Source organism: Coloeus monedula (genome assembly GCF_965178545.1).
Source record: "Coloeus monedula genome assembly, chromosome: 15".
NCBI classification, from domain to species: domain Eukaryota; kingdom Metazoa; phylum Chordata; class Aves; order Passeriformes; family Corvidae; genus Coloeus; species Coloeus monedula.
In genome coordinates, this window is record NC_138795.1 from 10,575,788 (window position 1) to 10,600,409 (window position 24,622).

At 41.7% G+C, this 24,622-nt stretch overlaps 1 protein-coding gene across 1 annotated transcript in view; it reads left to right on the plus strand.

The window, feature by feature from the left end:
- Positions 1-19,788, plus strand: part of FSTL4 (follistatin like 4) — a gene marked incomplete at its 3' end in the record, with an annotated part of 226,337 nt that extends 206,549 nt beyond the window's left edge. The window contains exons 10-15 of the mRNA XM_082291254.1: positions 562-696; positions 7,425-7,543; positions 10,447-10,596; positions 11,196-11,303; positions 14,207-14,316; positions 19,086-19,788. Coding sequence (XP_082147380.1) covers positions 562-696; positions 7,425-7,543; positions 10,447-10,596; positions 11,196-11,303; positions 14,207-14,316; positions 19,086-19,788 — 1,325 coding nt within the window. The remainder of the gene's footprint in view (positions 1-561; positions 697-7,424; positions 7,544-10,446; positions 10,597-11,195; positions 11,304-14,206; positions 14,317-19,085) is intronic.
- Positions 19,789-24,622: the final 4,834 nt, after the last annotated feature.

Here is a 24,622-nt window from a genome sequence, read left to right on the forward strand (position 1 = left end):
AGTTTTCTGTGTGAAAATATTAACCCCATCCTCAACACATGCCCCAGTCTGGCTTTGGTGGATTGTAGCCCTCAGCCTGTGTTGGTAGCACAGGTATCCCTGCATGTCACATACAATATCTCAATATGTTCCAAAGGTTTTAGGCAGTGGTCTCACTGCAGAAAGCAAAACAGTAGGAAGAACTGTAGAGAGACCCCTTTAAACCAAAGGTTTTGGTGATCTGATGAAAAACAGTTTGCAAAATTGAAATTAATTTCTCTTCACTAAAGCCAAAGCCTTTTCCTAACAAGAATAAGAAATAAATGAAATGTAATTTATTGTTTGACGTGGGATTGTTCTTTGTTCTCTTCTGGTGTTGAGTGTGTACGTGTTGATGGAAAGGACAAGACATCGGCTCCCATAAGACTCCCCAAAAACCTCTAGTTAAATAGGGGGAAACACAGTGGGGTGGAAACACCCAGTTGAGCCATCACCGGGCAGCTATGGCACCGGAAGACAACTAAGGCAGGGAAAGCAATTAGCAGCAGTGAGGAGCACTGTTTATGAGTGTCTCTCTTACAGCAAACGGAAGTGAACTTCATATCAGTAGTGTTCGGTATGAAGACACTGGTGCCTACACCTGCATTGCTAAAAATGAGGTGGGAGTGGATGAGGACATATCTTCCCTTTTCATCGAAGATTCAGCGAGAAAGACCCGTAAGCTCAATTTTCCATGTATCTATTTCTTTAAATAGTGTTTCAATGTAATGATATACATGTAATTTGATAGTTCAGGCTATTGCATGCAGTCAGTTGGATCCTACATAAGGTGATGACAGTTCAGACTGCACTGTGATCAGAATATTGGACACTTTTTGGGGTAGGAAACATGCAGACAAGGTAAAATCTTGTCCAGGAAGATGGTGCCTTTCATGTGCCAGAAGTATACCAGGTGTGTGATGGGTAACAGCATTATTAGAGTAACAAATTGGCAATAGTTTCAGATATCAGGGAATCCAAAATGTAATATTTTGTCAAATTTTATAAATCTCATTGATTTCTGTGCAAGACTTCTTTTGAAGACAGTTACCAGTCAAAGTTCTCGAATATTTAGACGTCTGAAAAATGTTGTGATTAAACTATTTATTTTACCTGGTTTTGCATCACTGACTGGCAAAAGAGGTTTCCCTCAGTGTGAAATTATCTTCCACCTGGAAGACAAATACTCTCCCAGCTACTCTTCCCACATCTCCTATAGGAGTGCAGCTGTGTTATCTTGACCGCACTGACCCCAAAACACAATCGCTGAAGGAGGTGATCAGTTGCCCCAGTAGGAAAGTTTCCAGAGGCCTGATCCTTCCTGGTTCTGCCATCTTAACTGCTTAGGAGATTGCCTGGGTTTATTGGTGATGCTAAAAGTCTAGGTGCAAATGGGATTTTTGCTGCTTTTCTGGCTGCAAATATAGAGTGAGAATTGGTAGCAAAGTTACCCATAAATATGGGCTCTTGAGGAGAATCTTTGGAAAATATATTCTATTTCTCATTAACTAGATTTATGTACTATTGTTAATATTGGTCGTTTTCCCTTGAATACTTGAGCAAGGGAAATTGCAGTATGTTGAGAAATAATTGGATCTATCTGGAACAGAAATTCAAATGCAGGTGTACTTTCAGAGCTTACGTGAATCCTGAAAGAGAATGCAGTTGCATGAAGTTCCAAGAAAAAGCGCAGCCAAGGGTGTAGCTGCTGTAGCTGCCAGTCTCAGGCTTCTTCTGAAAGATGTTGGTGGACCTGGCAGTGCTGGGTTAATGGTTGGACTCAATGATCTTAGAGCGTTTTTCCAACCTTAATGATTCTATAATTCCATGTTGTGTTTCCTCATTGAACCTGCACAGAAAATCACAGGCTGTACCATACCTCCAGCTGCGTTTGAAGGTAACAGCTTCTCTTTAGTAGGTCACTGATGTTTGAACAGCTGCCTTCATTTCAGGAAGGATTTTTCCCATGTCAAAGTTTCTGAATTGTCTCTAGAAGGAGCAAATGTGTTTAGAACTCTCTGTCTTTCCTGGTATTTTATTTGAATGAATGTTACAAAATTTTCACCAATTAAACAGTTCATGTAAACATGAGTATTTATTCAGTTACTTGCTACAATGAAAGTTTTGACATTGTTTTGTTGTTTTTTTTTTTCTTTTCCTGATTATTTTCTGGCTTTCCCAATATTCTGATGCTGCAGTTGCAAACATACTGTGGCGAGAGGAAGGTACTGCAGTAAAGTTCTTTTGTCGTAGTGATAATGTGCTTGTCTGCTTTAATAATTCTGTGATGGGCCATTCTCCACTGACTTGCCACTAACCCTATCAACTTTCACAGTTACCAGATTAAGTACAGACCAGACATTTAAAAGCTAAATTATTCAAATTAGAAATGTCACTCTTGTACCTATAACTTCTTGCATTTTCCCACTATGAAATAATAGATTACCATAAAATATATAAAAATATGAATTTTTATATACTGCCAGAAGTGTGATCAGCCTGAGATTCTCGAGCTGCATTAGCAATCACACAAGTGTCAGAAGTGCTCCCAAATTACCATAATTGAACAAGTAAGGCATAAATTCAATATACTGCATTTTATGCAAGCAATTCAAGCTCTTCCTCTTCAGTAGCATGTATTGATGTTTTCTAGGTAAGCAACAGAAATTTTGTTCTTGACTGTTAGGCAAAACAGAAATCCAAACCACAACAGGTTTTCTTCCTTCTATCTTTTGAATCGATGCAAGGTAAAGCTTGCCCAGTTTCTCCTTGTTTTAATTGGCAGTTAAGATCTCTAGTTTGATCAAAGTTACAGTGTGCCCTCCACAAGGTCAACAACTGTTTATCTTGGAAGCCAAAGTAGGAAAAAACCCATCCTGAGCATCTAATTGACTCAAAGATATTACGGAGGCACTTGAATGAAAAATCACCTGATTTTGTACATGCTTGTGCTGTCGTAATTTCCAAAACACCCAGTAAGAAGCATCATGCAACAGCCCCAGGGGCTCTCACACAGGTTGTCCATCTGCCTCTGTAGGTGTGGAGCCCAGGTATGTGGAGGGGACCCTGTGACACTGGGCTCCTGGAGGGCTGTGAGCAGGACATCCACTCACTGGAGGAGGGTTCTGGGGTTGAAACCCAGGTGTAAAACAGTTCTTGCGTCTGCCAGCTGCGTATGAGGCAGCTGAGACCTTGGTGTCCTTCCAGCTGTGTGGGAAAGTTTGCTGTGCAGTGAAAAATTGTTCTCGGCCACATCCCCCTGCCCCCTGCAAACACCCGAACTCCCTCACGCTGCTTGTCCAAGAAGGGCTTCAGGCTCACTCTTGTTTTGGAGGGTGCAAAAGGCCCCTTTGTAAGTAGTGCCTCCAGGTACCCAAAACAATAGCTGGGCTTCCTGCCCTCAGCATGAAGCTTTCTGGGTAGCTTGGCTTGGCGCAAAGGATTTCAGGGGCAGAAGGAAGGTGCCAGGGTGTGGTGACCGAAGCAGCCTGGTCCACGTGTGCAAACACCTGGTGCACGCTGTCGGTGCCACTGTTGGCCACAGACACACAGCAAGTACACTAGTTTATTTCTAAAGTCCCTTCCAACCCAAGCTAAATGCAGCTCGCTGGAGGTCAGAGAGGTGGTGCAGTCACCTAGGATAGCTCCCCAGCACTTCTTCCCAAATACCCCACCTGCAGGTGTCTGGTGCAGAGCTGTGAGGAGTCTTCACTGCTGACATTCCTGTAAATGGCATTATTGGCACTAAGAATTGCTATTTCTACTTGGAAATGAAATCTCTAATGCATCTCTCATCAGTCCAGCATCACCTGCATGGTGCTCCATGGCTGTTTATATACAGTGTCCCTTATGCTCCTTTTTAAAGAAAGCAGTTGGATAATCCTACCAGATGTAGAAGTAGAGTAATATTTAAAGAACAGCTGAGAAGCTGGTTGCAGAAAGTCTTCTTATAATTTTGCTAAATAAATGGACTTACTGCTTATCAACCTTGCACATTTTAAATAAAAGTATGAGCAATGTTGAGGCAAAACATGGCCAGTAAAACAGATTTGCTGTTGATGTTCCTAAACGATTCAGTATCTGTAGATCAGGTTTATTACCCTGCTTTTCTTGTTCTGTAGTATTTCATGGACACATTCATTCTAGAACATACTTCAGCATGTGAAATCTTGGCACAGAGAAAGCTGGAAGACAGGAACGGTATTTTTGGGTTTACATTTTAATGTATTCTTTCAATTCCTTACTATGTGCAAGTAGCAATATTAACAAATGCATTGGTAGATTTGAGCTTCTTTAAAATGATCACAAACTCACCCCCCCAAGGTTTGGAGTAATTAAAACCTTGCGGAAATACCTAAACAAAATATGGTACAGAAAAAACTTTTGCTGCAAGTCAAACTTTTAACATAAGTATTTGGTCATTTTAAAAGTCAGTCTGTCAGTTTGTTCTCAAAACCTTTCAGACCACGCACAAGCAAAGCCTCAAGAAATGAGTGCACATAGGGCAACCAGCCAGTTAAACCTGGGGCTGGAAGTATGTGCAGAATTTACTTATACAAATAGTTTTTAATTTTGTCCAGAGAAAACCATGAGTCACCCAAATGTAAAGCAGAGATTTGTTTTCATGCCAGTGTTCATTTCTGTAGCGAGCACTGCTTGCTTAATACCCGGAGAAAAGGAGCATTTCATGCCAGCAGGCAATCAGCAGTTATGTGAATGTATGGACTTAAAAAGCTGAAAGCCTTTTCATTACCAAATTTAATTTCTAAAATACTTCCAAGTATTTAGATTAAGTTGAGGAAAATTATTTAATTATCAGATCAGAAGAGAGTATTCCATGGTGAAAAATTTGCCCTTTGATCTCAAAGGAGGGATGTATAGATGTACACTGATAGAGACGCTGTATTTTTGAAATAAGCTCTTGTTGATATCAGGTGTCCTCCTGAAGTTTTTTTTGTTAGAGCCAACTTATCTGGAGTGGATCAAATAAGAACTGGTATGTTTAGGAAACCCTCATTCTTAATTTTTTTTTTTAATATTAGGGTTTTTTGCTATACAGATGAGGTATGTTGCCTTTCATAATGCCTTTAGTTTTTGAACTAGTTGTGTCATCTAACCTGAAATGTCCTCAATTCAAAAGAAAAAGAAAAAACCTCCTGATTCTCCTCATTAGTCCCCCAGTTCCCAATTTAATGCCTGCCTCACTACTGTAAAAAACAAAATACCCCATTGCCCACCTCTGTACTGAAATAATTCCCAATTCCCAGCACTAAGTAGGTGCAGCAGTATAATCAAAAATTGAGTCTGTTTTACTGATGTCCATGAGATTGTTTAGGATGTACCCCAACCAAGATTTGGCAAATGTTTCATAAGTCACAATAAAACACCTAGCTTGTCTAGCAAAAAACCTGCTTGGTCTAAATATCAGTGTGAAGATCAATCTCTGGGAAAAAAAGGTGGTTTAATTTAAATTGACAAGCTTTTTTTTTAAAAAGAGAGTAGCTGAATGCTCTCAGTAATTTGTAGTATATTTTAATCAGTCTGCAGAAAAACTTGGACTCATTTTACTGCAAGATAAGTAGTGAAACTTGCCAAGTCTCTGACTCTAAACCTGCTGGGGTAAAAATTTTAATCGAAGTATATTTGTGGGTAATTAAGGTCTTACTTCCTAAATACACCCTTATTGTAATAGGATCATCAGACAAAATCACGCTACTCTTGTGCATGAAAATAATAAGTACCTTCACAGTAGTCATAATAGATTGCCTGCCTGTTTTCACTTCTTAGGATTAAAATCCTTTACCCATGGAATATGTGCATTCATTCCAGGCCAGGGTCAAATTCTGCCCTCTGACGTGTTCACTCAAATCCCACTAAAGCAGGTGGGAGTTGTGTGGATGCTGGGAGCACAGGTTTTGGTCCAAAGTGCCTGAATGAAATGTTTTACCAATATACTTGGGGAAAAAATTACCCTTAGTCCATGAAATAACTCTTGATGGAGCTTTGTTAGCTTTTTTCCTACATGCATGATCCTGCTCTGTGGCATCACATTTGAGGATCACAGTTCTTGTACCCACCTGATGCCCTAACTGGGGGATTTCTGTGCTATAGTTTAGAGACTCAATTTGAACCTTGTCAGTACAGCAAACACCACATGCTGACACATTATACTCTGAAGCGACTTACTTGGCATCAAAAGAAGGGGGCTTAGCATCAAAAAAACCCTTCTAGCCTTACTGAATACGTGTTTTACAAATTTTCCAAAAATGCATTTGTCCAAATTATCCATATTTTTACTGTCAAGTTTCCTGTGATGATTTAGATCTCAATCCTGCAAAAGTTAAGAAATGTGAGAAACTCTATCTCTGTGAGCAGCATTTAGAGGTGCCACCACAGGACCAGCAAAGGGTATTTTTAACACTGAACACTGTTCAGAGCCATAGAATGGGGACTTTATTTCTCCATGGGAAAATGGAATTAATTAGAAGATACAAATTATAGTATCACCATACGGTTGGCAGATAAAGTACACTATCAACACTACTAGGGGTGACAGTGGTCATTGCAAACATTTACTGGTGGTGGTATGAAAAAATAGAATTAATGGATCTTTGAAACTAGAGTGTTTGAAAAGATCCTGAATATTTCTTAAAAATCTTGTCACTGCTATTCCATGTAGCATGACAGAAGTGATAAAATACAATCTCCTAAAGGCAAAGCAGTGACAATCAGCCACTTTTCCAAATCTCTTGAAATGCCCCAGTTGGATAAATGAGGGCTAATGCGATGCTGAACTACTCCATATTTGTGAATTACAGTTTGCAAGATTTCAAAAATGTATTTATTTTGGTGGCTGTAGTTAGTTCTTTCACATAGTTTAAGAAAACAGAGAAATCTATATATTTTCATCCATGGAAACAGATGCTAAACACTTCTATTTAACATCACAGTTACCAGCGGTCAAGTTGCTTGTGACAGGATGACCTTCACTTTAACTAAAGCTTTTCTTTCAGTTCTCAAATTATTGTCAAGCTGTTTTTAATGAACTCATAGGAAAAAAACAAATTCATAATCTGAGGAGGGGTAGCAGTGCAACAGAGGGGTTTCTTGGGATCAAATCCTGCTTTGGTACCTATTAACAAGACCCAGCCATAGTTATTTGGGTACAACTACCGCCACCAAGGCAATGCATTTTTGAATGTGTCTGTACCTCCTCACTCCTTGAAGCCCTTGTTGTGACATAAAATTTGATTTTGTGAATGCTCCAACTGCATCCAAATGACCAACTTTTATGTAAGGCAGATTTTGTTTGTCGGGAGAGGAGGATGCGTTCTTAAAAGAAGTCCTAACAGCTAGGGATACATATAAAAAAAAATACAACTCCTTCTTCTTTATCCCTCTTTAAGGCCTGAGTGTTGGGAATATGTTCTATGTCTTTTCTGATGATGGGATCACAGTCCTTCAGCCAAACGAATGTGAAATCCGGAGACATATGAGGCCTGAAGAGAGGATTTTCACAAGTTACGTAAGTCCTAAACCCAGCAGCTACAGCTGACAGCTGGGAAACTTTCTCTTAATCTCTTCAAAGGTTGTTATTGCTAAAGGACCCGTTTGCCACAGGGGTGTTGGAGCTTGGTGGGCTTCATGCAGCATCCCTGAGGTATAGCATCTTCTCTTGAAAATCAAGGGATCCACGTAACTTCTAAGGCTGACTTAGAAATGGAGGATTTACTGACACACTGAAGAGAATTTGGCTAGTTATCACATGAGCAAAGACTTTCATTTGTCCTGTTTGATCTGTTTACTTATCCATGCCCCAAATTTGTAACTGGGCTTTAGGGAAGGCACAAAAGTCAATAGAACAGAGATGTGCACATCATTCACTGGTGCTCCTTTTACTGATGCCTCCATAGGCAAAGAAGTGAGCTACTTTGGGCTACGTTCTGCTCTTTGGAAGTAGCTTGCCATGTTAAACTGCAGCAGGGAGGCAAATAAGAATGCCCAGAAAATGGTTGTGCCATGGAGGTCCTCTGCATCTTCTGCCACTGAAAGGGAGACTGCACTGTCTGTGTTTGCTGTTGGCACTTTTCTGTCAGCACTGAGTTTACCTAACCCTTGATGTAGGAAATCACGAGGAAAATTTTTTCAGGTGTCAGGAATGTCAAGCACTGGCTCATAGGCAGTGGAGCTCAACATGGCCAGTGGGATAACACGTGCCTGGAGGCTCTGTGAGGTCAGTGTTCTCAGTTACCTGTGTTATGTACTCCTGCACAGGAACACACATCAGGTATATCTTCATGAAACTGTCAGTTCTAGAAAAGCACAGGTGCTGAAATACATCCAGAAATGCTTTTTTAGTCACTCCTTTACTTAGTTTCTAATTTTTAAAAGGGAAAGTTGAGAATGTGGCTCAAGAATGTGGCTCTTCTGAAGAAAAGGGCTCAGTCTTGATTTCAGTTTTGGGAGGAATCAAAGGGGAGAATCACTCTCACGACCCCTGCAGGTTGGGTCAAGCTCTGCTGCTGTGGGTCAAGATCATCTTACACATCTGTAGTAAATATTTTCTAAATCTCAGTAAATTCATGGTTGATACTGATTTTTTTTTTCCCACTAGATTTTAATATACCTTAGAAGAAGTCCAGACTGATGCTCACCCCAAGGCTAATCCTTAACATGGACTTAATATTATTAAGCCACACCCAAGCTGTTGCTTTACAAAGACAGAAATCCTGTGTTTCTTTTCCAAAGAACTGTAAATATTGAAGAGGTGGTTCTGGAAAAACAGATTGAAAAGAACAAAAGAGAGAAGGCACTTAAGGAAATAATGTCAGCACGTTGGTGCACATAAGAGGGATTTTTAACATCACTTGTCTGCTCTTCAGAGACACCTCTGGGGGATTCCTACAGATCTCATAGGGCCCTTCCCTTGGTCCAGGGAGGATTGACATTTATTTCCTCCCTTTTCCCTTTTACTATCTTGAGTATTTGCTACACAGACAGTGACACAAGCCCAACTTTAGGAATGGATCTACAAAAAAGGTTTCTTCATTTGCTCTTAGAGGGCACAAAAGCAGGTGGAGCAGCTGCAGCTGAGCCCTGTAGCAGAAAGAGTGGTGACCTTTCCCTGCTCCCCTTGGCTTGGGTGGATGCTATGTTGTTAGAGCTGAGGATGAGGAGGACAGTGTGGAGGCTGGCAGGTGCCTGACTGCATGAATGGCTGCTGGAAGCCCAAGCCTGAGCTTTTGTATCATCTTCTAGCTTGTTGTAGCATAGATTCCCAGCCTGGCTGGAGGGACAGAAAAGAAAATGCAACCAAGTTATTGAGTCTTGTATCTTCAACCCTTGCTCGTGGTCTCCACCAAGACACTCAGCCAGCAGAGCTGTTCTGCTTAGAGGTGACAGCTTTTTATCCATAATTGTTGCACATGGTGTGGGTCCCTTACAGCTCAGGATATTCTATTCTATTCTATTCTATTCTATTCTATTCTATTCTATTCCTCCAATACAGACACAGTGTTGACACTGCTTTTTGTTGTACCTCCTCTTTCCCTGAGCAAGCTCTGATGCAGCTCCAATCACATTTCCCTTAGGGAGGTTGGGCCATTATTTAAAATTAACCAACAGAAGATCTAAAATCAGCAGTTCTGCTCACTGAAATATATATGTGTTCATTCTTGTTTTACCCCATTTCCTCCCCACAGCCTGGTCCCACACAAATGCTCTTTCAAATAAAGCATCTCAATAGAAGGAAGATCGATGAGGAGTAGCCAACATGCAGAGAGCTGTTGGTGAGACCACAAGGGACTCTTCAAACTCAGGGTAGCTGTACCAGTTCTGCACAGGACTCAGTGAGTGGAGTATCAGAGACAAAATATGGCATCAGGCAGCTGTGAACAGAATTTGGCCCAAAGCGGCAGAACTTGGTTCCTTTTGAACAGGGGAAGTTTCTGTAGCTGTAGGATCGTGCTTGTTTTGTTTCTGTTTGCTTGAGCATAGGTGTTTTAGAGCATGCTCTCCTGCACAGAAAATGAAGACTTTATGAAAAATATAAAGCAGTGAGTCAATTAATGTAAATCACTGTTTTTTCAAAGCATAGAGTGATATTTCTGTTGCTAATAAACACTGACAGCACTGCAAGTCTTGATGAACCACAGCATGCTTCAAAAGATCAATCCATAGGCTCTGTGGTTATTTAAATTCGATATAAGTTTGCAGGAGGTCCAGCTGCTTAATGTCATTGCATAGAGCCAGGCTGAAGTGTGGTACCTGATAAATTAATTATTTCATGTTTTCCAGGAAAGAAAGGGGAGAAATATCATCCTAATGGAATCCCCAGGGATTTTTTCCTGCGGTTTTCAAGGCTAAGCTTCTTGCTGCTCCAGGCCCTGAAATTGTAAAAATTAAACCTTTTCTTTTTTAACCCCTCAGGAGGAGATCTGTCCTAGAGTGGAAGGTGAAGACACTCAGTCCTGCCTCTGGGCTTCAGCAGTCAATGTCAGAGACAAGTACATTTATGTGACACAGCCAAAGCAGAACAGAATAATGATAATTGATATCCAGACTCAGAAAGCCATACAGGTACTTACAAGTGAACACATTATTTGCTGATGGCAAAAGACTTGATATAGGACAAAAAAACCAGATCTTTGCCTGGTGGATCTGCTGGGCAAAGATCTGCTGATCACTAAAGAGCTGGGCCTGTGTTGCTTTCGCCAGTGGGATCACATGGGGTTCACTGTTCTGTAACCTCATTGGCAGGAAAAGAGGTTCTATAACCTCTCCTCGATGGGTGGGAGATCACAGTCTCAAGGCTGCATCTGCAGCCGAGCTTACAGTGAGTCTGGTAAAATAACATTGGGATGAATTCCTGGCTTAGCTACCTGACCTGGGTTATAAGCAGGTTGGGAATAATGAGCTGGTGTGGGTACAATTCAGACAGAAATTGGCCCTTGATCTACTGGCTATAAGTAACAGTGTAAGATGGAGTGATGTCTACACAGAAAATGGCACCAAACAGCCAAATTTTTCAACTGCTGCTGGTCCCCTACTTGATTTGAAGGCAAAGCTGCACAAGGAACATAATAGTGGTGCATGGGACTGCCTGCAGTGAGCTGATGTAGTATTTGTCATGTGCATTTGGGTCACTGTGTAAATAACTCTCTCCGGGTTTTTTTAAGTCCTTGGATGTGGACCCATTACCAACCAAATTACATTATGACAAGTCCCACGACCAAGTGTGGGTGCTCAGCTGGGGGGACATGAGGCAATCATCACCCACACTGCAGGTAAGTCCTTACACTTTGGAGCCTTTGCTCTTCCTGGGCTCAGCATCACTGGTTACAGACTGGTGGCCGGTGGGTCGCAGGTATTTAACAGCATTTAATGGTCTGGATATAAAGCTGCTGTTTCATTTGCATATCCAGTGTGTTTTATGCATCCCTCCTCTGTCCATCCTCACATATTTTTCCTGCTGTTTAATTTGTTTTTGAGCAATGACTGTGCCGCAGGCTGACAGCAGGGCTGCTTTGTGCCAAGGTCTGTTTTGTTTTAAGACTGGTGACAGAGCCAAGTGCCATAAAGTTGTACAGCAAGGGCTGGCAGCTAGCTGTGAGCAGGACAAGCCTGCTGTGCTCTACAGCACTGGTAAGGCACCTTGAATCCTGTGTTCAGCCCTCACTACGAGACGGACATTGAGGTGCTGGAATGTGTCCAGAGAAGGGCAAGAGAGCTGGGGAAGGGTCTGGAGCACAAGTCTGATGAGGAGCAGCTGAGGGAGCTCAGGGGAGACCTTACCAGTCTCTACAGTGGTAGAAGTCAGTCTCTTCTCCCACGTAACAAGTTATAGGACAAGAGGAAATGACCAAAAGTTATGCCAGGGGAGGTTTAGGTTGGTATTAGGAAAAATTTCTTCACTGATAACTTTGTCAAGCCCTGGAACAGGATGCTAAGGGCAGTGGTGGAGTCACTGTCCCTGGAAGGATTGAAAAGACATGTAGATGTGGCACTTGGGGACATAGTTCAGGAGTGGGCTTGGCAGTGCTGGGGAAAGAGTTCTACTCAATGATCTTTGAAGGCTTTTCAATCCTTAACAATTCTGTGATTCTGTGATTCTCTCACAGTAAAATGTAAAAAGGGGCTCTCTAGGGTATGAAAAAAACCCCAAACCATCAGAAGTAAAACCTGGGGGACAAATTGTGTTACTGGGTGTTAGTGATTCCACTGCAGGGGTGCCAGTGATATCCCTGGAGCTCCTCCATGCTCAGCACCATCAGACCCACAGTGATATTGGGACGCAGCACTGCACTTGAGTTTGGACAACTAAATTAGCTTCCACTTCCAGATGACCTTGGCAGATTTACTCTTCTAGTGACAGTACAGAGAACATGGAGAGTAGTCATCTAGTGGGGCATTTTGCTACTGCTCTATGTTGTATGACAAAGTTGACATGATTTGATCAATACAGACATCCCCTTCTCTGGTAGTTGTTTTCTGGCACTTGCTGCCCAACCTTTCTAGAAACAGGTGTCATGTGAATATTCCTTCTGCCAGAAGTGTTTGCTGGTAAGTCTACATTAAAGCATTCCCCAGGAGGCAGAGAAGAAGGGGGGCTGTGCTTTCTGACCTGAAAACCAACAAATTGGAATCTACATCAGTTGTGGGGCTACCCAAGATGCTGCCCCATGAAGACCAGATGATCCATCCCCACCGTCCACATGCTCCATCCAGTGCTGTCAATAATAAAGACTGGACCAGCTACTCATCATGGGCTATTTCAGGAAAAGATGCCAAAACCAGAATGGAGGCAAATAAATGAAGGTTTCCAGGGCAGCAGCACCAGGTTGTCTCACCTGGGGATGCGAATTTCCTGTACCGGGTATAAGGAGACAAAATGGGCCCTCTTCACCCTTTCTGACTTAATTTCTTCCATCCAGCTGTGAGAAGTTCCTGTAATTAAAGGAGAGATGGCCCAAGCATGTCATTATTAGGAAGAACACACCATCTGCACAGCTGGAAACTTGTTAAAAGGCTCCAAGTCTCAGATAGTCCTTTCTGTTACCTTTATGATGTGCAGTTACACACATAGAGATGAGATTAGCATCAGCAGATCCTTTATTTTTTCTGACTTTTTTTCCCAAAAGGTGGGCAGTGGCTAATTGGGCAAAGTTCCTTCTTAAAACCTGCAGTGTTTGGTTGCACAGATGCAGTAAAATATTTTTTTTTACAAAGATGCTGCTGCAGAAGTTGATCTAAATTTCCACTCATTCTCTGGAAGTCAGGGATTTATCAAACTGCCTGTGCAACCAGCTAATGGGATGCTGTTGTTTGGCCATTACTGACTAGTTGGAAGCAAATATCTGGCCTCTCGAAAGCACTGTGCAAGGGTGGGCATCCTTCTTGAGCAATCTAATTGGAAGAAATCTAAATGGCATGACCACAACAGCTGTCTGTCTAAACCTTTTAGGTGTTTAGTATATCTTTAATGAATTATGTAGCTGTAAATTCAAAGCAATGACTGCTGCATATTGGAGCAGCAGAAGGTCCTAATGAATGGACTAAAGTCATCTTGGACCCAGCAAACAATTCAAGTGTTTAACATTTTAATTTTTGAAAACTTTTCCTTTCCGGAGCAGTGGAGGAGCTGAGTTCCCCTGTCCATGGAGATGTGTGCTGTGCTGGAGGACAGGACCAGGGGACAGCCAAAGGGCGCTTCTCCACTCCTCCCTGGACTTTATATCGATGGATGAACAGTTTCTCTCCTTCAAAGTGATAATTAACTGCTGTGAGTTAGTGTTTGATCCTTCAGGGTGGTAAATTATCACTGTGCATTTATGTGAGATTAATAAATATTACCATGAAGTAAATGTTTACTTTAGACAGTGAGGGATAAATTATTATGGTCCTAGTGTTGTCATACAGCTTCAGTTCCTGTTGACTGCTCTTTCTCAAGATGTAAACAACTTATGAAAGTCAAGTTGTGTACTTACCTTACAAATGTCAAGCCCCAAATACTATTTGCTAGCACACCTTTTGAAGACAACTACAGCAAACAGTGTTTTGAAGTCATTAATCAATTTGAGTCTACTACATCCTGGAAAGAGCCACTCGGTACCGTGCATGTAATCTGTATTTACCTTTCTGCCTTACTCAGTGCTTATCCTGTGCTCAACCTTGTGTGTATTTATTGTAGGTAATTCCAGAGGCGAGCGCAGGGGAGAATCCACGTGTTATCCGCACACCCTTTGAAGGAGTGGATGATTTTTTTATACCACCTACAAATCTTATTATTAATCATGTTAGGTGAGAAATTATTTTAATGAATAATAATGGTGACCATGCTGCTCCTTTCTCATCACCTTAAAGGACTGTACAGATATAAAGGGAGGGAAGGAAGGAAGGAAGGAAGGAAGGAAGGAAGGAAGGAAGGAAGGAAGGAAGGAAGGAAGGAAGGAAGGAAGGAAGGAAGGAAGGAAGGAAGGAAGGAAGGAAGGAAGGAAGGAAGGAAGGAAGGAAGGAAGGAAGGAAGGAAGGAAGGAAGGAAGGAAGGAAGGAAGGAAGGAAGGAAGGAAGGAAGGAAGGAAGGAAGGAAGGAAGGAAGGAAGGAAGGAAGGAAGGAAGGAAGGAAGGAAGGAAGGAAGGAAGGAAGGAAGGAAGGAAGGAAGGAAGGAAGGAAGGAAGGAAGGAAGGAAGGAAGGAAGGAAGGAAGGAAGGAAGGAAGGAAGGAAGGAAGGAAGGAAGGAAGGAAGGAAGGAAGGAAGGAAGGAAGGAAGGAAGGAAGGAAGGAAGGAAGGAAGGAAGGAAGGAAGGAAGGAAGGAAGGAAGGAAGGAAGGAAGGAAGGAAGGAAGGAAGGAAGGAAGGAAGGAAGGAAGGAAGGAAGGAAGGAAGGAAGGAAGGAAGGAAGGAAGGAAGGAAGGAAGGAAGGAAGGAAGGAAGGAAGGAAGGAAGGAAGGAAGGAAGGAAGGAAGGAAGGAAGGAAGGAAGGAAGGAAGGAAGGAAGGAAGGAAGGAAGGAAGGAAGGAAGGAAGGAAGGAAGGAAGGAAGGAAGGAAGGAAGGAAGGAAGGAAGGAAGGAAGGAAGGAAGGAAGGAAGGAAGGAAGGAAGGAAGGAAGGAAGGAAGGAAGGAAGGAAGGAAGGAAGGAAGGAAGGAAGGAAGGAAGGAAGGAAGGAAGGAAGGAAGGAAGGAAGGAAGGAAGGAAGGAAGGAAGGAAGGAAGGAAGGAAGGAAGGAAGGAAGGAAGGAAGGAAGGAAGGAAGGAAGGAAGGAAGGAAGGAAGGAAGGAAGGAAGGAAGGAAGGAAGGAAGGAAGGAAGGAAGGAAGGAAGGAAGGAAGGAAGGAAGGAAGGAAGGAAGGAAGGAAGGAAGGAAGGAAGGAAGGAAGGAAGGAAGGAAGGAAGGAAGGAAGGAAGGAAGGAAGGAAGGAAGGAAGGAAGGAAGGAAGGAAGGAAGGAAGGAAGGAAGGAAGGAAGGAAGGAAGGAAGGAAGGAAGGAAGGAAGGAAGGAAGGAAGGAAGGAAGGAAGGAAGGAAGGAAGGAAGGAAGGAAGGAAGGAAGGAAGGAAGGAAGGAAGGAAGGAAGGAAGGAAGGAAGGAAGGAAGGAAGGAAGGAAGGAAGGAAGGAAGGAAGGAAGGAAGGAAGGAAGGAAGGAAGGAAGGAAGGAAGGAAGGAAGGAAGGAAGGAAGGAAGGAAGGAAGGAAGGAAGGAAGGAAGGAAGGAAGGAAGGAAGGAAGGAAGGAAGGAAGGAAGGAAGGAAGGAAGGAAGGAAGGAAGGAAGGAAGGAAGGAAGGAAGGAAGGAAGGAAGGAAGGAAGGAAGGAAGGAAGGAAGGAAGGAAGGAAGGAAGGAAGGAAGGAAGGAAGGAAGGAAGGAAGGAAGGAAGGAAGGAAGGAAGGAAGGAAGGAAGGAAGGAAGGAAGGAAGGAAGGAAGGAAGGAAGGAAGGAAGGAAGGAAGGAAGGAAGGAAGGAAGGAAGGAAGGAAGGAAGGAAGGAAGGAAGGAAGGAAGGAAGGAAGGAAGGAAGGAAGGAAGGAAGGAAGGAAGGAAGGAAGGAAGGAAGGAAGGAAGGAAGGAAGGAAGGAAGGAAGGAAGGAAGGAAGGAAGGAAGGAAGGAAGGAAGGAAGGAAGGAAGGAATCTTAACTATGTTTATCCCCATGTTCACACATGAAATGATGAAATGGAGAAATGGTTGAGGAAATTGCCAGTAGTTATTCAGCTAATCAATAAAAGAGCAAGAAACAATCCTGGACTTCCCTTAGGCCATACATGAGCATTCACATCTCACCTTGGTCAGCCTTCCCTCCTTGCAGCTTATGGCACACTGCCCTGGCTTCCTTGTGCCAGGAATTTGATGGCCCAAAAATCACCTTCCTTGCCAGAAAACCATTATGGATCTGGGCAGAAACCCGTGTCAAGGATATATTGCTTGAAGTGGTAAAAGTGTACTCTGCCTGAAGCACAAGATGTGCTTCTTCCACATTTCCAACTTGTTCAAGTATTGGATCTCTGCATGGGATGTATGGTTGGAGCAGAAAAATTGTATGCACTGCACATAAAAAAAAAAAAAACAAACAAACAACTCCATGAACCATCAGTTTCAAATGTGATGTAGTGGTTAATGAGGTTGTGTAACTAACATACTAATAACCTGGAGTAATACTGGCTGCTTCCCAGCAGGCAGAGGAAGCCTCCCATTAACATTATCAAAATTCTGTCCATGTTATAACATAACAACTGTTTAACCATCTTCTGTCCTCTATATAGTTTAACTAAGTTAAACACTCAAAAAACATAATGTAACTCCTTACAGTCATCTTAGGTTTCCTGCAGGAAACACCAAGAGAGAGGGGTTACATTTAAATGATTATATGTTGAATCTGTTCCAAAATAAATAACTTTGCCTGCTGAAACACAAAATAATGATGCATGCCTCATGGCTGTCATTTGTAATTTCTCTCTGCTTCATATTTCCAGTTTTCTTTCACAATTTCATTGTGACTAATAGTAGTGCCACGAGGTAGATGACTCTGCTGAATGTTAAAGCCTGGGCTGAGAAGGTGAGAATTGGATTCAAAGGCAGGAAGGTGGAACAGTTACACTTTTTTGTTTATTTAATTGTCCTTTTGCTGCAGTGTGATTAGTTAGCTGAAATAATAAATATAGATTATTGTCTATAGTTTTCCATGTGCAAAGCTGCAAATGCTGTGCCTTATTTGCTATTGCATTTGTTCAGGGACAGATCATTGTCTGCTCTCTCTCACCCTCAGCACAGAAAAATAACTTTTTGCAGGCTAATGAGATTCATTGAGATGATGTTCTAAATTCTCCACTCAGAAACAATAAATGGCAGTACCAGCATTTCCCAGGAAGGTGAACATTTAAGTAATTTCTTCCATGAGCCAAGTAATATTTGTATGCAAATATTCCTGCATATGTGTTTCAGCTACCTCTTATTTCAGATGGATATCTAGAAATGCATCCATTTTTATTAGTTCCAAGGGTAGACTGTTGTCTATTTAGAACTCTCTTAAGTGCAAGGTTTGCTTTGAGATTTCAGATCACAGATTTCATGCGAGGGATGAGCCTCTTCTGCAACTGTGGGCACATAAAATATATCCTGACACACTTCTTTAAATGAAAGTTTATGATAAAAACCATTTCTTAACTTCTTCAGGCATTTGGCCAAGTATTAAGGAAGTCTTGGGGAAAAAAAAAGCTGTAAGGGAAGGCACTTTTTAAAGTGTACTTAAAATGCATTCATCCAGGAGAAATACAAGTGTCATATCTGATTTCCACACACACAGTGTGCTACGACTTTCCACTGCAGATACTTTGTGAAGTCTCTAATGGATGTGAGTATAATGGGGAGATGAAAAGCTTAGCCCAGTGATTTTCATGGGATCACACACTACAGTGGCTCATTCTTTAGAAGTTAAATCATTGCTGAGTGTCTCACTGACAGATGGATTAAGAATAAAGAAATAAACCTAGTGTTTCAAGCAAAATATGTATTATCTGCACACAAGCACGTTGTTCTCCACATTTCACAAGGCAATTTTACATCTTTTGCGGAAGAGATACAACACTAAGCACTCACCTAATTTCCTTCTGTCTACATTGAATGGATGAAAAAATACTCGAAGTAAAATTAGTTTCTGTAAGTCAGTGTCAGTGACCTGTGAATCCAGGGGAACACAAACAGGCTGTTTCTAAGGACTCCCTCTCAAATTAAGTAGAAACCTTTCTTCGCTATTCTTGACCTTTTCTTGTCTTCAGCAAAGGTCAGATGTGCTGCAGCATATATCTTTTACAGAACATTTATTCTCTGCTCACTGTCTTTTGCCTTGTCTTGAGACAGAAAATAAAGACCACTTATCTTCAGGGCACCCTGGTTATGTTCCTCAAGAAATGTTTTACACCTTCCCTGGGCTGGCAGGATGGTGTTTGAGAGTCTGGTCTGCACTTCAGCCTTGCCATCTCCTGCAGTGGTTCCCAGGCACCATGGGTACCAAACACACACCACAGCTTCCCTCTGGTGCTGTCAGTTAAGAGATGAGGTTAGACACGGTCTTCATTCAGTGGTTATACATTATATTGTACACAGCCATATTTATTATATAGAGGTACTCTCTGGCCCCAACCTGGCAGCAATATGCTTTATTTTGAATGCTTTTTTATTTTGAGATTGAAGGCTTGAGTATATATTGAATTTCATGACTGTAATCTCAGACAGATTAAATACAAACCTGGTCAGTGTTAGCCCACTGAACACCCAAACCTTGATATCATTTCTATAGTAAACTGGTCTTCCCAATAAAAGATTTCAGCTTTTAAAGATTCAAACAGCTAAGCACATAGTCAAATTTCCAGGATCAGGTTGCTAATTTGAACTGAAATATATCCCTCATTCTAGGGTGTTTTAGAAGCACTAAAACAAGACATTTCTTACAAAAAGAGACAGCATTATTGCACACGCTTCCAAAACCAACAGAATAAAAGCTTTCCGATTCTGCTGACTTTGCTCAAGCATGTAACCATGTCCACAGAGGTGAATTCAGTGTCTTGTTTTCTGTTTCAGGTTTGGCTTCATTTTTAACCAGTCGAAACATGCGGTTCACAAGATTGACCTGGAAACCGTGACTCACATCAAGACCATCAACCTCAAAGCCCACAGCTGCGTGCCACAGGCCATGGCGTACACACACCTGGGTGGCTACTACTTCGTGCAGTGCAGGAGGAACCGCTCGGTGGCCTCGTCACTGCAGCTCGTCATCGACAGTGTCACCGACACCATCATCGGCCCCAATGGTGATGTGTCGGGCACACCCCACGTGTCACCTGACGGACAGTACCTGGTCAGTGCAGATGAAGGCAGTGGCAGGATCAGAGTCCAGGCTCTAACTGTCCGAGGCGAAATCAAGTTGATTTATGACTTGAAAACAAACATACGTGTATCTGATCTGACATTTCAACCCTCTTTCACTGAAGGCAATCAGTACTATATATATGCTACTTCACATTTGCAAACAGATGTGCTTTTTGTAGAGCTGTCAACAGGGAGGATGAATGTACTGAAGAATTTAAAGGACCCTATCACATCCAAAGACTGGCCCTGGAGCAGCTACAACAGAATTATGAAAGACAGTGGATTATTTGGACAGTATCTCATTACACCAGCTAAAGATTCATTGTTTGTTATAAATGGGAGGCAAAATACATTACGCTGTGAGGTTTCAGGTATAAGGAGGGGTAACACAGTGGTCTGGGTTGGGGAGGTATGAAAGTGTAGTAGCAGTGGGGCCTTCAGCAGGCAAGGACCAGTTGGACCTTTACACTGCAGCAAATGAGCAGTAGCATTGTACATTTTTACACTGGGAAAACAAAAAGAAAAAGACAAAAAATCCCTGTATAGGCTTCATGGTACAACACTGGTCTACTTGCAAGTTTTATAATATAAGGTATGCTCTGCTAATAGGAAGTGGTTTTGAAGGGATATTTTTCATTTGTGGGTGTGATTTGTGGTTATGAGAAAAATGCTGGGAAGTGAATAATATCTCCACTGAGATATCATATAAGCCACGAAACCTAGTGATTCTGTAGAACAAAACAGATTTTGACTTTCCATACTGAGGAGCTTTTATGTTATGTCCAAGCATCAGTTTTCTTCCCTGTATCCCTTGCCTGTTGGCTGCACTGACTACCCCACCCCAGCACAGGGAGACTGCAGCAGCAAGGACTGCAATGAATATTCACCTTTGGATGATGAGGGGAACTAAACATCAGAACAGTTTTCAACCCAGAGAAACCTAGGAGAGTGATTTAATGAAAACTGATCAGTTTTCTCTGCAGGATGGCTTTGGGAGGATTCGCAGATGTGATTTCAGAAGGAGGCATCACAGAAATAGTAACTGTCAGCTCACTTGCTTCTGCGCTTCATTTTGCTCTTGGTCCTACTGAAGGCAATGGGATGAGTCCACCCTCTTCCAGTGCATGTTTGTGTGATTGTATTTGAGAAATTTGCCATGAAATATCCAGGCCATTACCCATCCAGGCCTGGGTAGAAGCCAGAAAATACTGATGGGGGATCAGAGTTTATGTAAACAATTTTATTGAGAAGGTGGCATTAGTCTTTCAACAGCTCCTGAGTATGGTCAGTTTGGGCACAATATACAAAATCTACTCTTTGGAGGCAGAGAATTAGTCATGGTTATTCCCATAGAAGACAGCAACACTTCTAGAAATCATTGGTTACTCTCATTAAATATTTAGGAGCACTGAAATCACTTGGTTTTTCTTAAAATAACAGAGGTTATTTTTAATAGAAAACTCACTAATTTTCTAGTCATAGCCTTAATTTGCCTATTTATTTTCAGAAATACCAGGAAACAATTTTTCTTTGTGGTTTTTTTCCCTTTCTGTTTATAGTACACTTGTTTATAGTCAATTATCTTTTAGTTATGAGCAAAGACATTCATGTAAAAGCAGCTGAATTATCCAAGAATGCAACAGCTGGCATTGAGAAATTTCAGTCAAGTTCCCATAAAAACATACAGCCATTTATTTGCACACTTGGAAGATATAAAAACTTTTCTAGTTGCATTCTTCTTTCTTTTTCCATCACCATGACGTAATGAAGGCAAAAGCTGCTGTGACAGCAGAGCCAGGAAAGTGGTGCCATCTGAGCAGTTGTAACCACCACTTGAAAAATGGGGTCTTGAGGTGGGTGAAAGCTCTCTGCAGGTAAATATCAGTAGCATTGGAGCCACCCATTGGCCTCCAGAAAGACCCAGCATGGTTTGCTGAGGACCTTGTTGCCCAGAGTCTGTAGAAAGCTGCCCTTGAACGCATACAGTGATAGGTAGTGGTGTTGTAATCATTTTCCTCCACAGATACTTTAAGTCACCCATTTCGCAACACACAGAGAGAGATTTTAAGCAAGAAGAATTCAGAATAACACTGACAGTCTTTGCTTTAAATGTTTATCAGAAGAGCAGCATTTTAGCATAGCTGTAGACCTGAGGTATTTTAAACCATTTCAGTTCTATAGAGAATATAAAAATCTGTTCTGACAGACGAAGGAGGGGAGCTGAATCCTATGAATTCATTAAACGTGAAGTCCTTGAAATTGTCCTTCAACACCCATATGCTGAATCCTACATTTCTTTCACTTATGAGCCATAGGGGTTAGAAGAGACTCTTCCATCATTGCAACACAGACATGTGAAACAGATGGGCATAGCCTTCCTTTAGCAATGCATGGTGTCCATGATTTTGTACTCATCCCATCAGGAAACATATTCCATGTCAAAGAAAGGAGAAGACCAGCTTTGTAAGTACCTTTAAATATGCACAGCTCCTTTCTTGAACAAAGCTGTATCCATACATTGCAGCCATCCTAGATGTGTTTTACCAAGGCCAAACACTGCTTTCGTGTTACCTTTTATGACTTCTTGAGTATTTTGTTATGGTAAGTTTTCCCTGTAGAGACGTTCATTGTGTCATAGATCAAGCAAATATTACTTTTTTAAGAATATTAAAAAAAAAATCCCTGTATATATCTGTTCAGGTAAATATTCTTGAGGCTGGTTTATATATAGGCTGTGAAAGATGTGTAACAGACCTCACTTTTTCCTGTTTGTTGCAAAATATTGGAATAGCGTTCACTTGAAAAAATCCCACTTGGACCTTCCAAAGATGTTCCCTTTATTCCCTTTCCTGCCCAAGTTCTGGTGATGTGTTTTTCTAAATTATCCTAATGGTTATATATCATACTTAGAAAATGAAGTATAATTTAGATTGTCCACACTACTTGTGAACAGTTCCAATGACAGTCAAATCTGACATTAAAGTGCTGCACATTTGTTACTCTGATTTTATTTCTTTTTATGACACAGAAATTTTATATACACTCAAAAAAATGTTTAAACTGATATTTGCCTTTCAACTGTCAAATAGAGACTATATTTCCTTGTGGGCAGTTTCTTCCCCTATCCTTTTGGTTTTCCACCAATTCACACTTAATTCCTAGTTAATAAATTATTAATTAATCATGATGATTAATTGAAATTGATCTAAATTGAATTAATGACCTTTTCATTATCCTATACACTCATATGTCAGGGTGTTCTGACACTAGAATCAAGGGAAAAATAAGTCTCCAATGCAAAGATCAGATGCATTTGCCATTCATCACTGAGATTAAACAGCAGTATGATAGAAATACTGGTTTGTCTTAGTATTTCCCCCAATATTTTCACTTTCTGAATGGAAGTGCCTGTTCGGAAACCAACCACTTTTAAACTGGAAGCAAAACTCACAAGTCCCTTCTTTGGAATCTGTGAAAGTTAATGTATTCTTATCATTAAATACTTTATTTTTTTATACCACTAAAAAAAAATCAACTAAAGTACCAAAGTATTTTGGTGGGCTTGTCTGCAGGATGGGTGGGAGATAGGAACTGGCAGTGTGGGTCAGTCCCCCCTGCAAAAGAGCCTTCATGAGAGGCTGTTGAAGGCCTTGGCCCGTTTTGCTGGATTGACCTCCATGAACACAGCTTTGCCCAAGAGGAACACTAGTCCTGATGACCTGTTGACAGGTACTTACTTACTTGATTTATACCATGATTAGGTCTTAATTGCCAGAGTGCCTGGTAGTGTGCTGGGTGCTGTGTAAAACAGATAAAAAGGTCAAGATCTCAATTCTGTAAGGAGATTAATGGCTAATTCCCTGTATGACCCTACAGCAGGTCAACAAAATGAACAGGAACACAGGAACAGAGGCTGGGGAGACATGTGTGCAATAACCTATTCATAAAAGATGTGGGCATGCCATAATGCCTTTGTATTTTTTTCCCTAAGATCCCCTTTGTCCCTCCCTGTATCAGGCTTTGTGACCATCTCTTGGGTAACAGGCATAGCTGTTACCCTTCACTGAACCCCTAGGACCCAGAGATTTCCCCATCTGCCATGTACTCTTATTATTCACCACCTCATCCTCAGATAATTTTTTTCTTAGAAAACCTGGGGGTAAATCCTGCTTTTCTCAATGAAGTGCATTCTGCAAGGCAAGCAGCAGCACTGGCTTTCTGTATTGGATTACAATTCCCACTCTGCTTCCCATCTGTAACCTGCACTGATCATCTGACTCACTGCTTTGAATATTTTCTCATTGGCCAACAAAGCAAAGAAAAAAAAAAAGCCCCTACAGTATGGTTAAGTTATGGGAAACGGAGATCAGTGTTACAATTGGCACTTTCAGTGCTGCTATTTGCTCAATAGAGCTCATTTCCCCCTGCCTGGCAAGCCTCACCTCCAACCTACACAAGTGCATCTCCTCTGCCAGCCATGGGCTTCCACAACAGGTACCAGCAGCTGCTGTTTCTAGAGTTAATAATCAGAGAATGGTTTGGGTTGGAGGAGACTTTAAGTTCATCTCGTTCCAAGCCCTACCACAGGCAGGGACACCTTCCACTAGACCAGGTTGCTGCAAGCCCCTTCTAACCTGGCCTTGAGCACATCCAGTGATGGAGCATGCACAATCCACATTTCACACATTTCACCCTTTGTGCATCTGCAGCACAAGGCACTCCAGACATGATGTGGGCACAACTCCTGCCCATCACTGTGGTGTCCCACTGCTGCCAACTGCTTCTACAGCAAGAGATTTTTTTTCTTTTCTTTTCTTTCCTTGTTGACTTTTGGAAGTAGACTGAAGTAAAACACAGGGAAATCTCTCCATCTGGAGACCAGGAAGACTCATGTGTTTCTTTCACACATGAGATAGTGTGATTGTGTGTGGTGTTGAAGACCAGACAAATTCCCAGCCAAGCAGTGCAAGCCCAGGAATGGACTGCTCCTCTCTGCTAGTGGAGGAAAAACACACCTGAAATCTCACCCTTTTTTAACCTGCCTCCAACAAGAGGGCTGGGGATTAGTTTGGTTGGATTTTTAACTCTTGTTTCTAAAAGAATAAGATAGCAAGTCTATAAAGATTTTTTTAATAAGCCTGAAAACAGAAAACAGTGACAGGCAGGCAGGAATCTTACATCTGTTCACATCTGCTAGGAATCAGGATGCCCCGAAAATGCAAAGGTGCTGACCTGGGGGTCATGCACAA